The sequence below is a fragment of the Corvus brachyrhynchos genome, unplaced genomic scaffold, assembly GCF_000691975.1.
Source record: "Corvus brachyrhynchos isolate BGI_N302 unplaced genomic scaffold, ASM69197v1 scaffold220, whole genome shotgun sequence".
Classification (NCBI taxonomy): Eukaryota; Metazoa; Chordata; class Aves; order Passeriformes; family Corvidae; genus Corvus; species Corvus brachyrhynchos.
This window is the reverse complement of record NW_008236209.1, coordinates 5276572-5289596: the sequence shown is the minus strand read 5'-3', so window position 1 is coordinate 5289596 and position 13025 is coordinate 5276572. Positions and strand designations below refer to the sequence as shown.

The 13025-nt window shown below is 42.7% G+C and overlaps 1 protein-coding gene across 2 annotated transcripts in view; it reads left to right on the top strand.

Annotated features, from left to right (window-relative positions):
* Positions 1 to 10541, top strand: part of FAM46D (family with sequence similarity 46 member D) — a 19742-nt gene extending 9201 nt beyond the window's left edge. For both annotated transcript variants that reach the window (XM_017742686.1, XM_017742694.1), the window contains exons 3-4: positions 375 to 489; positions 5363 to 10541. In XM_017742686.1, the coding sequence (XP_017598175.1) occupies positions 5378 to 6553 (1176 nt within the window). In that variant the 5' untranslated portion in view covers positions 375 to 489; positions 5363 to 5377 and the 3' untranslated portion in view covers positions 6554 to 10541. The remainder of the gene's footprint in view (positions 1 to 374; positions 490 to 5362) is intronic.
* The last annotated feature ends 2484 nt before the right edge of the window (positions 10542 to 13025 follow it).

Sequence of the window (13025 nt, the reverse complement as noted above, 5' to 3'; positions counted from 1 at the left end):
CTTCTTTCCCTTAAAGCCATTTTCCATGTTCCTTGGGTTGGGTGGAAAAAGTAGGACACATTTTTGTGGATCAAGTCTCCTCTTGTGTTTACTTTTTGTGCCCTTGAAGGTGACATTCTGTGGTGCAGCCCAAGCCAACTGCTTTGCAGTGCATTTTGCCCACCTTGCAACCTTATCTGCCAGGGAAGAGCTGATATCATTTGTTATCCCGGGGAAACTCGATGGTAACTGGCCTGAAAAACTGATGGCAATTCATGCGTTATCTCTTGATAACAGGATAAATAAACACTGCCTCCACCGTGTGCATTAACATTAATGGAAGGAAAAACTCATGGAAAACACTGTCAAACCAATTTAAATATGTCCCCATTTAGGTTCCCCAGATGCTTTACTGCTTCTCCTTGTCTCGTCTGGGTTTAATTTACAACTGGAAGTCCCTCCACGTTTGACATTCTTGCCTTTGGAGCTTATGCCAGCTGCAGTCCTGAAGTAAGTGAACAAAATACTTCTAAATGCCTGGCTTAATGGAGAAATGGATCTCTTAATTAAAATAAAGCTTTAGCAGGACATCATGGAAATCGTTAATGATGTACATCATGTGTAAGCAGGAAAACCAGTGCAGAGATGTGAGGAATGGCAGAGTTTCTGTGGGTGTTTCTGAAGTGATCCCCCAAAACAAAGACACCGCGGCAGCTCCCAAGACATTCTGCTACATCTCCTTTTTAGCCTCTTCTCCCAGGGAACAGGGGACAGGATGAGGGAAGTCTCAAGCTGTGCCAGGGGAGGTTCATGTTGGACAGCAGCAGGTATTTCTTCATGGAAAGGGTGGTCAGGCATTGGCAGGGGCTGCCCAGGGAGGTGGAGGAGTCCCTGTCCTTGGAGGTGTCCAAGGAAGGACTGGAGGTGGCACTCGGTGTCTGAGCTGGTGACAAGGTGGGGATGGGGCAGTGGTTGGACTCGGTGGTCTTGGAGGGCTTTTCCAGCCTCAGTGATTCTGGAATTCTGTGATCTGTGAAAGGTCCATGCACAACTGATTTCAAGTGCAAAGTAGAAAGAATTGGAGCATTTAAGTATTCCCAACCTTTATTGTAAACAGAAAAACATGGGAGCAGATAGAAGCAAAGGGAAGAGGATGGAGCTGCCACAGCTGCACAAAAACTATTTCAGCTGTATCCTGCCTGAAAATGCCAGCACATGGCAAACCCTTTGAAAACACACTGAATCAACATTATGGAATATATAAAAAAAGAACCTAAACAGTTTATCAGTAAAATATGAGCTAAATTTGATGAGACTGTTCTCTAGACTGTAAGTATCTGTTTCTATGAAAGTTGTGGGGAGCATGAAAGCTGTCATTAGCATGGCAGATTTGCTTCATTCAGATGTAAAGCCAGATCTGCTTGGATTTTTTTGATGAAGCTCATGCATAGTGGAGTACTGAGAGGTGGTTAATGAAACATTTTAGCATCATTGTAAGCCCAAACTCAGAGCTGCTTGGTCCAAAAAGAAAATTAAGAGCCTCTAATTTCAATAGGAAAACAAATGATAAAATTTAACAATATTATGTTTAATGATCCAACAGAATCCAAACATTTTTCCATATTGTGACCACTTTATCAGCTGAAGGTGACCACTCAAGGACAAGTTGGAAGTTGAGTCAGGGAAATATTTTTCTAACCTTATAATAAGGATAATATATCACAAAACTTGACTGGGTCTGATCCATCTTATTCTGTGCTTCTCTAGCCAGTGTATGTAAAAGAAAACACCCTGAAAACTGCTTTTCCTCATCATTTCATCTGTCAGAGATCTTTAATCAGGTGGGATTCAGGGTCTACTGCAGTTTATGGTAACATTTAAATCCCATAAACAAAAAAACTTAAGAGAATCTCAGTAAATTACAAATATTAATGAAGTGTGGAAAGAGACATCCTCTTTTGAATTTCACTACCATGGTGGTGGTGTTTGTGCAGCTTCCATTTGCCCACGTGCAGACTTTAGGACAAGAAAGCCCTGAATGTGGAACACATGAGATGCTTTGGGGTGTTCCTATGGAATTCTTTGGCAGGGTGCCACAGGGAAATCTTAAGGAAGGCTGGGATTAGGGGTGCCACTGGGGTGAGGTGTATCTGCATCCAGGGACCATGGAATCCCAGGATGGTTTGGTTGGAAGGGACCTTAAAGATCACCTGCTTCCAGTTCCACTTCTACTGTCCCAGGTTGCTCCAAGCCCTGTCCAACCTGGCCTTGCACACTTCCAGGGATGGGGCAGCCACAGCTTCTCTGGAACCTGTGTCAGGGCCTCACCACCCTCACAGGGAAGAATTTCTCCCTAATTTATTCTAAACCTCTCCTCTTTTACTTTAAAACCATTCCTGTGTCCTATCACTCTCTTTCCATGTAAACTGATCACCCTCCATTGCAAACAGTGCCAGTTTCCAAGGAATAAAGTGATTTTACAGCCTCTTTTCCCATTAACCAGCTCAGTACTCACTTGTGCTTGGCTTCATCTGAGTGCTGTGGTCACATGCAGGGAGTTTCCTTCCCTTCATCCCAGGATCTCTTGTTTTACACAACACTTTGACTAATTGCAACCTCAGTGTTGCTGCTGATGTATTGCAACTGAGGTTAATTACATTAATAATAACTCCTGGCATTAACCTGAGCACCTCAGTAAATAAATTTCCCCCTGCTTTGAGAAATCAGGTTTCTAAGGACTATAAAAGTGCCTAGGAATTGTTCTTGCTGCCAGAAGAGACTGAGGAAAAGAACAAGGGAAAATCCTTGTAGGAGAGTGCAGGGTTAAAGTATTGGGTTGCAAACTGGTAGAAAATTAGTAAATAATAAATACTACTACTAGTGCTACTAATGTTTATTTATGTTTATCTGCAAATTAATTATATTTTTGAAAACTGAGTTCCTGGGTTTTTTTCCTATCACATTTTCCTCACTTGTCAAAGCTGAAGGTGTTATTTCAGCACAGAATTCTTTAATATTTATCATAAAACATTAATGGTGAGACTCTGAGCTCCCAAAGCCTCCCCAGATTCTCCAGGAATCCCTTCAGAGAAATGACATTTTGAGGGACGACTCTTCAACACAAAAGAGAGATTTACTGACATTACCTTCTCGTTTCAGTTTCAAACCTCAGTATATTGGAATAACATCTGAAATACCTAAAAACATGTAGCAATAAAGGAAGGATTTCTAAGCTTATTTAGGGATACGTCCATCTTCTGACTTTCCAAGTGTTTGAAGAGGGTCCCTCTGCTAAAAGGGGATTGAATTTCAACATTCCCTTTTCTATTCCCCCTTTTTTTTTACATCACAGCATCAGCCTCAAAAAGGTCAAAGTTTTGCAATATTAGACAAATGCCATAATAAAAACTACTGCTTAGACAACAATTCTGACAATTCTAAGTTTGCTAGGGGATCATTGGGGCTGGTCCACTGTAATCTGATGTATAAAAAGCTGGACTTGATGATCTTGGAAGTCTTTTCCAACCTTAATTCTGTGATTCTGTGAATGATTCAGGTGACAACATGGCAGCAAAAACATTTGAACAAAACTCCCTCCTTTCAACCTGCCTCCACCCAGGGTCGTCCCACTTCCAGAATTTCTGTAACAGCTGTTTTTTAGGATAAACTTGTACTGAGTTGTCATAAAGGCTCTGAAGGATGCTTAGCAATAGTTTTAAAGGAATAAGCATGGCATTCTGATGAAAATTTAATGATGAAATCATTAGCATGTAAAATAGGCAGTGCTGTGGATGGCAGTTTCTCTGCTTTTCAGTTCAAATGTGTCCTCTAAATGCCTGCAGGAAAAACGTGGATATTTCTGAATACACCTGAAAACATACCTGTTATGTCTGTGGAATTATGCACTATGTACACGATGTCAGGAGCTACGTGGTTGTGCCAGACCTATGGGACCGATTCCAAGACCTTCACACTGTCAATTAAATTCCCAACTTCAGTCCTGCTTTAGCCAACTTTTAAAACATTCCTTCAACTTCAAACATCTGGTTTGTCCCATTCTTTGTCATGAGGCCAGGAAGGTGCTTGGAATTACATATGCTCCTGATCAGCTTAATGGGAGTTGAAATTCCAGCAGAAGTATGTGAAATAGAGCTCTGCCATATTCAAAGCTATTTGGCAGCTCACAAAGTTACTTGAAATTACTAAAATATTCCAAAATGTGGAATCTGAAGGCGAGGGAAGGGGAATGTATGACAACGTACATATGGAGTCACTACTGATTAAGAAACAACAGTGGGGACTTTTCAGTAGTGTTATTACTTAGTATGATTTTATTTTATTTTTATTCTTGAGCTTTGGCTGAAAGAATATGTTTGAGCCATCTGGCTGCAGAAACACTCGGGGGTGTTTCAGTAGCAGGTTCTGGGTGCTGGCAGATTCCCAAAGGCACTTCTTCCACCCGGCTGGTGCCTCACTGAACATGTTCAGATCCCCCCTGGACTCTACCTGAGTGTCTCATCTCCTTGCTAGATGTGATGTTATGAAGGCAAGATACCCTTTTAAACTGAGAAGTTCCCAAATCTGAGCTTTATCCCATGTATTCTATAGGTGTTTCTTTACAGGTTCTCTTGAGGTTCTTTCTCCACAAGACTGGAAGGAGTTGTCTCACCAGATCTGACAAACCACGACTTGCAGCATTGATACATGAATGTAAAACATGGTTAATGGCTTAGAAGGGAAATATTTTCCTCAGAAACATCGTGGAAACAGCTTAACAGTTATCAGACATCCAGTCCTTAAACCATAAGTGATTAAAGGATGCATGTGTTTAGATGAGCCACAGAGACCAAAGTTCATCCAAGGCATATGGCTGGATAAACGGGGAGCAGGTTGCATCGTTCCTGCTTTTCACAAAAAAACTTCCTGGTCTTTTAGTACTATTAAGTATTCAAGTCACTGAAGATCAAGGGAGATGTCTAGGCAGGACAGAAAGAACAAATTTGCTCATTTTGTTCCTTTTAGTTCTTCACGGTGAAATTTATTTGGAGTTTCATTAGAACCACCAAATATTTCGTGTTATTAACCTTTGAGTAGTTTTAAACTGGGTCTATATGGTTTGCTGCATTTACTTTGAGTCATGGGTTATACAATAACATGATGGCTTCTCAGCAGGATTAAAACCAAAGTACATTAAGATTCAATTAAAAGCCTGCAACAAGTGCAGTGGTTGACTCAGACCATTAACTGGGGTTGTGTCTCTGTAAAATGAACAGCTCTGTCACTACACTGAGGGAGGAAGTTTGGTATAACCAAGTGAAATGTCCTCTCTCGTATTCCAGGAAGTTCTAACATTTGTCTGTAATTCCTTTTTCTCCCTGTTTAGCCAACTGATATCACAATGACTGAGGACTTGGACCACAGATTCAGTTATCTCACCTGGGATCAGATTAAAATCCTGGATCAGGTTTTGGCTGAGGCTATACCTATTCATGGGAGAGGAAATTTTCCGACCCTGGAAGTAAAGCCGAAGGATATAATCCATATGGTAAAGGAGCAGCTCATTGAGAAGCAGATCCAGGTTAGAGACATCCGTCTGAACGGTTCCACTGCCAGTCACATCCTGGTGAAGCACAATGGAACCAGTTACAAGGACCTGGACATCATTTTTGGAGTGGAACTTCCCAGTGAGCTCGAGTTCCAGGTCGTTAAGGAAGCAGTTCTCAATTGCCTATTGGACTTCTTGCCAAAATGTGTTAACAAGCAAAAAATCACGGCTCAGACCATGAAGGATGCCTATGTGCAGAAGATGGTCAAAGTCTCCACTGACCACGACCGCTGGAGCCTCATCTCGCTGTCCAACAACAGCGGCAAGAACGTGGAGCTGAAGTTCGTCAGCTCGCTCCGGCGGCAGTTTGAGTTCAGCGTGGACTCCTTCCAGATCATCCTGGACTCCATCCTGACTGTCTACAGAGCCACAGACCAGCCCCTGACACAGGACTGTCACCCCACCGTCATCGCCGAGAGCATGTACGGGGACTTCAACCAAGCCATGGACCACCTGAGATACAAACTGATCTCCACCCGGAACCCGGAGGAGATCAGAGGAGGTGGCCTCCTGAAGTACAGCAACCTCCTGGTCCGCGACTTTAAGCCGGCAGATGAGGCTGAAATTAAATGTCTGGAACGTTACATGTGTTCCAGGTTCTTCATTGATTTTCCCGACGTTGCCGAGCAGCAGAGGAAAATCGAGTCCTACCTGCGCAACCACTTCATCGGGGAGGAGAAGAGCAAGTACGACTACTTGATGACCCTGCGTGGGGTGGTGAACAAGAGCACAGTCTGCCTCATGGGACACGAGCGAAGGCAAACCCTCAACATGATCACAATTCTGGCTTTAAAAGTGCTCGGAGAACAAAACATCATCCCGAACGCGGCCAATGTCACGTGCTACTATCAGCCTGCTCCCTATATCAGTGACAGAAACTTCAGCAGCTACTACATTGCTCATGGACAACCCCCTGTGTTCTACCAGCCGTACCCTTTCCACATACAGCTACAGAGCGGGATGGTGTAGGAACGCTCCAACCTCCAAGCACTCACCACTCCTCTCTTTCCAGTTCTCTCCTTAATAAAGGCCTCATTAAAGCGAGTTTTATCAGCACTTTTGAGTTAAGGACGTATTTTCGTGCAAGTTGCCAAAGTTGTTTGGTTGATCGATGTCTAACTCACCATTAAGCAGGTGAAATAAGTGAAGCATCTGTCATTCGTGAAGTGTTTATACCTTGATGTGTGTTCGGGCTGTATTTTTTTGCAATGAAAAGAGAAGGATATAAATTATTCTAATTTTATAAAAATGAAATGCACTAAGTTCTGGGTTCTAAAAAAAAAAAAAATTCTTAAGCAAAATTTAAATGGTGTCAATGAAAACTGAAGCCAATGAAATACCTCTTTGTAGAAATGCCTGATGTTAGAAGGGTCAGTGCTCTGGGTACATCAAAGTCAATCATCATCCCTTGGTTTTATCCATGCAGTTCTAGGAACATTTATTTACAGCACCTTTGAAAATACACATTGATGGGTCATCTCGTGGTGGTGTGAGCTCTGCGGATCGTTCCTCAGGTCAGTCAGAGACTCGGGGTCACTCCCCTCCCCAGAGTACTGGTTCGTACTGGTGAGTGGGAAATGCCCCTACCGAGAGCAATTTCTACTGATCCCAGTGAAGGGTTTGGCTGCTCAAGTCAGGCAGCATCAGAGCCCAGGATCTGCCTCACAGATAGCAAAAGCTGTAAGGGATACAACTGTTCTGATTAAATTGGTCTTGAAAGCCAAGGCAAGAGAATGAGAAAGGAGGTAAAAATTGAGCAGATCAGGCTCACTTTCTATTGCTAATTTGTTATTGATCAGAGCTGCTTTAATGTGCAACAAACAGAGTCAGGAAAAAACTCCAGAAGCCCAGGACTGCGCTATTTTTAGGTGAATTAAAACAAATCCTTGGCAGTGGCATTTGAAAAACTGTTTTATACTGGTAAAGTCCTGTCTGTGTTTAGATACCTGCACACATCCACCGGTAGCAAACGAGGATTTACGATCAGGAAGCAAAACGTGAGTTACACATTTGTGTGTGTGTGTGAGTGTTTACCAAAGATAAGTTTTAAACATGTCACATAAGTGCCTCCCTGTGCCAGTTGCTCCATGAAATGTTGGAAATGGTGCCAGAGAACTCCTGAATTATGGAAAGAGAAACGTGGAAAGGGAAACGCCCTGAGGTTGCAAAGTGTTTGTAGCTGTGATGGGCGGAGGGCTTGCTCCAGGATGAGCAGGTTTGGGACAGATGGATCTAAAGTGGTTTCACCAAAACCAAACATGGGAAAAGAAATATGGAACAAGAAGGACTAGTGGGAAAAGGAGGTTTGGAAGGGGTGTGGGTATAAAATGGGAACAGGCAACTGGAAATGCAAGCTGTAGAGTTTCTTACATCGACTTCGTGTGTCGCTGTGTCGTCCCTGTCACTGTTCATCCTCATCTCCTCCTGCTCCAAAGCAGTGGCTGCATTGCATCCATTTACAACAGCTGTCAGGCCTTGGGAATTTCTTCTACTTGGGCACAAGAGTTTGCTTTATTTTACACAGAAATGTGGACCATAAATGTGCTGTTTCAAATCAAACATTTCTTAATTTTCTAAGTCCAATTGCCAGTGAAATGTAGCTTCCCTTTTCCCCATTATATTCCTGTACATTTGAACAAAGAATTGTTCAAAGACAGCTTTGGTGACCATCATCACTAAAGTCAACTTTTTTCTGTAAAAGACAGTGCAAAAAATTGGTATTTCTGCAACATAAGAAGGGTTTGCTAATGAAGCTGACTCATTTTGTGATGTCTTTCATAAATAGAGTACTGTTACTTTTACTGATTTTTCAGGTATGTCCAATTTGGTGTCTGAAAGCACACTTTATTCCACTTCCACTAAGATCTTTCCATTGGTTAAACAATATTTAATAAAAACCATCAGTTCTGATTGCTCTGTGATCAGCTGTGGTAACACCATATTTGCATGAAAGCACTTCTAGGGAATTCCCCCTGACAGGAGCAAAATGGAGTGAGACATGGTGGATTCCTTTTATTTCTGTTTTAATTGAAGTGTCTGGATGACAAAGGGAACCTTTACATTTAGTTTGGTGTTTGCCATGTTAAATAGCACTGTGAAATTCTGTAAGAGCCTTACGTGGGTCATGTCCCTGCTACTGCTTGAGATCTGCAGGGATGAGGAGCTGAGAGCTGGACTGGGGAATCTGTGGGAATCAGGCATCCAAATGCCTTAAATTTCAGGAGGAATGGGGCTCCTGATCTCTCTAGATTAGTTGGAAAGTCTCAGTCCATCTGCACTGGCCTGTGACCTTAATGTAGTGTTGCCACTTTGATTTATTACTCCTCCCCTCCTGGTTTCCTTGGTTGCTGGGTGGAAAAATGGGTTGATCTTCTCAGGAACCAGGGAACGGGTCAGGCAGGAAGGAGCATTTTCAGCGTGTCTTGCATGGCCAGTGATCCAATACCCGGAAAAATTCTTCACTAAGGTGTTCTGTAACCAACAAGTAGAAACATGCATTGGGTAAAGGACTAAAATTCTTTTGAAATCAGATACTGTGGAAGTGTCAGGAGTGGTGAACTCGCTGTGGGTTTGTATAAACCAGCCTGTGCACTTGTACAGAACTTTATTTAAACATATATTGAATTCTGTCACCTCTCTGTTAATCCAGGTTGGGGAAGGAAGGGCTCAGCCAAAGTCCATGGAGCTGGTGGGAAGAGTCCACCTGGCTGCGATGGGCTTTGTACCCCAGGAAAAAGGAAAGACTTAGGGGAGCACCTACAGGCAAAGGTACAATGATATCAATATGCAACAATCTCTCAGGTATAAAATAAACCCTTCAAATTTATGGAAAAAGGTCTTATATTTCTTACCTAGAGGTAGTTCAGTTCTGAAGGTTGAGGCTGTGATTTTGTATATGTAAGCATATATGTGTAATTTATTTTGCCTTACATATATAAAATCTCGTGTATCTACACCTACAGGGGCAATTAACAAAACCTGATGGTTTAGATTATTTCCTTCCAGATGTTCTATTGATACCTGGCAGCAGTAATTGACCTGGAGGTTTTTATTTTTCAAGGTTGTAATGACTCTGTAAAGTAATATTAAAAAGGGAATGATGTGTTGACTGCTGCTTGCAAAACAGTGATATCAGTGTGTAGGATGAAATATTGGAACCTCTTCCCCAGTTGTTACTGATTTTATCATGTGCAGATCTAAATCTACAAAGAATTGAGAGTTTTCTCAGTGCCGGTCTCCTGAGCTTCATGTTTGCATTATAATTATATCTCGTTGTTACAATCTGTTCAATGATTATAATGCCTGGAAATTGTAATGCTGATTTTATTTAATCACAAAACTTCTTAGGGTTTACAGCTTAAAGTAATCTAATGTTGTCAGGACCTAAGTGTTACAGTTTCAAGTGCTTTCCTAAAAGAATGTCCTTTGAATTTTGTGTTTCATTGTAAAAGGTCTATTTGAAGCAAATACTTTATGGTAGTTCCTTTAAAATGTATTTTGTGAGCTTTATACTCGAGACGTTACAGAGGTTTTTGCAATGGATAAAAGAAATGCAAATTGTCCTCAATGGGAGTGTTGCCTCTCCGTGTGTTACCTGGAGGATCTGTGAGGGGATTCGGGTGGTGTTTGAGGAGTTACAGTGATAAATTGGGAATAAATTTGGAGTTGCACAGGTGTGGATTCAAGATGAGCTGCAGAAATACCTGGAGAAAGGAGGGCAGCGAGCTCAGTTTTGGTTTGATCCTTTTTCTATTAAATTAATCACATGGAAGGGCGTTCAGGACAAAGCTGTTGCAGATGAAATATTCCTCTTAATGTGCCATCTGAAGCTGTGGAAAAAATATTGTAATGCTACAAATGTGTAAGAATCCCACCAATTTGTAGGTCATTAGTCCACGGTGTTGACTGGTGCCTTTGGGTATTCGGGGGGTGATCATTAAAAGAACATTTTATTTAATGTGTGGTTTCCTGTAATCCCTTCATTGCTCCAGCTGGAGCAGGCAGGTTTCTCTAGGAAGCCAAACTGGAGTGGGGTAACTGCAAGAGAGATGAAAATTTGGTTCCAGTTCCTTAGGTGGATAAACCACAAGCTCAGGTTCATTCTGGCTGACCCACAGGGGAGGTTCCAGAGGGGCCAGGTTCCCGTGGATCTCCCATCCCTTGGAATGGCTCTGTGCTCGTTGTCACCAGGCTTGTGTCAGATACTCACATCTGAAGTGCCTACATCTCTATATTTATATAATAAAAACCTGACTGTCAGCTGGGTCAATAAAATTAATACTTCAGTAACAAAGATTGGACCTTACATATGCACATCCCCGTAAATTTTATCCCATATTTATCCAGGATTTCTGGTGATGTTGCACCAAGGTTGGAGAAACTCCCACAAATTTGTGGGTTTTAGCTGGGCAACATAACCACGCTCATTACAGTTACATTTCTGGTTGTTTACTTGGATTTTCTGGGTTTTGGGGAGTTTGGCTTGGGATTTTTTAGGGGTTTTTTTTGTTTCATGGCCTGGGCTTTGCACTACTACTCATTAATTCAGAGATTTTAAAGAGGACAAGACAATATTGTTCTTTCTCTGGGGGGGTGTCATAGCTGTTCAATCAGAGTCTTACAGAGGAGGGGCAGGAACATTCCAGAGGTTTTGACCCCATGTGAGAGCTTGGAAATTCCCAGTTGACTCACAATGGTCCTCAGAGTTTTCCCCAACTCTGCTCAGCCTTTCCCTGGGCACCGGAGCCATCCCAGGCTCTGGGTGTGGGAGGGCAGAGAGACCCCTGCACTGCAGGGAAACCTTTTTTCCTCAATTTTATCCAACATTACTAAAATCAGGGTTTTTTCACCTGTTTTTCACTGCGCAATGGGCAAATTTTTGTAAAAGCCCTCCCATTATTTTAACCAGCAAACACCATTTAATAATAATTTCCTGACTGTTTCTTTTATACAGTTGGATTTTTAAGAGTTCGCCTCAATAAAATGGGAAGTGGGGAAGTGACAAGGCAGCACATAAAGGGGAGTTTCCCCTTCCTTAAATATTCACCAGATGCTTTCCTGAGGAATTCAAAATCTGAGGAAATACATGACGCTGAGCGAGAGGTGTTTTGTGTTCTAGTCCCTGCCACCCCCATTTTTTCTGCTCCATCAACCCCCATCATTAAATACTATTTCATAAGCAAGCGATTTTCTTCTTCCCAGCTGCCTCCATATTCAGCTCCATTTCGTCCTGTGCCATTGCAGAACCTGTGCCTCGGAAATCACAATTAGTTACCATGGAAAGCAATTCAAGACTGTAATAAATACACTCGAAGGCTGCTCACTCTGCCTAGGATTCCAAAATAAAAGTAAAAATAAGTCCTCTGGAGAACTGGATGCAGATCATGGATGTTTACAGGCAGCATGTGCTTGTACATCCCCAGGTTAATGGCATTTTTGAATTCATTTTCCTCGTGTCTGGGTGCATGGGAATGGCAAACCCCTCCACAATGCAGCCCCGCTCCCTCCCAAGCCCACTCTCCAACAGGAACCCCTTCCCCCATCCTCTATTTCATTTTCCTGTAAATATTCCCATCCTGTTGTTGAGAGGAGTTTATTCACACTCCTTCTGGTTTGCTGCCGGGATAGACGGGCACAGGATGCTGCCCATATGTTCCTGGATTTCTGCACACACAGAACCAGCAGCGTTTCCGTGTTCCGGGAGCTGCCCAGGGCCAGCTTTGCCCTCCTGTTTTCCCTCTGGATGACAATTCCCAGCTCGAGATGATGCAACCCTGCAGTGCTCTCACCATTCATGCCAACAACTTCTTCCTCCAGCATTTTCTCAGCTGCCGACATTTTCCAGACAATAGGCTGGAATTGCAGCTCGTGGTTCTGTGTAAAGGATCCACATGGATGTTGGAAGAGATCCCTTTTTATTGTATTGCCTGCTTATCCCTGGCAGCTCCCAGGGAATGGCATTGCCCAAGCAAGGATCTGGATTCACCACCAGCTTTGAACGGCTGATTTACCCCCAGGTCAGGAGAAAGAGCTGTGACCCTCCCATGTTAAAGTACCAACAACTCATTACACCTCCTTAAAATTGGTTCAACCAGAAGTTCCATCCCAAGCACTCAGTTGTGGAACATTAGGATCATTTAGGTTGGGAAAGACCTTTAAACACTGTATTCAGTGAATGAATTTCTCAACTCTTATTGTAGGACAACAAAGTGTCACAAGTGTTCCCACCCGAGGCGTGAGCCAGGCATGTGTGTTGTGCTCCTCTCACCGAGACACGGCCCTGGGTACATGTAGGTGCTTTCCTGAACTGAAACGGGATTTTTCCCCAGGTCATAACAAGAAAAATAGGTTCTAGAACAAGAACTAGGGAAGGGCCCTGGCAGAGCGTGGTTTAGGTAAAATCAATCTGTGCTTCTGTGAATGTACAAAACAAGGGGTGCTC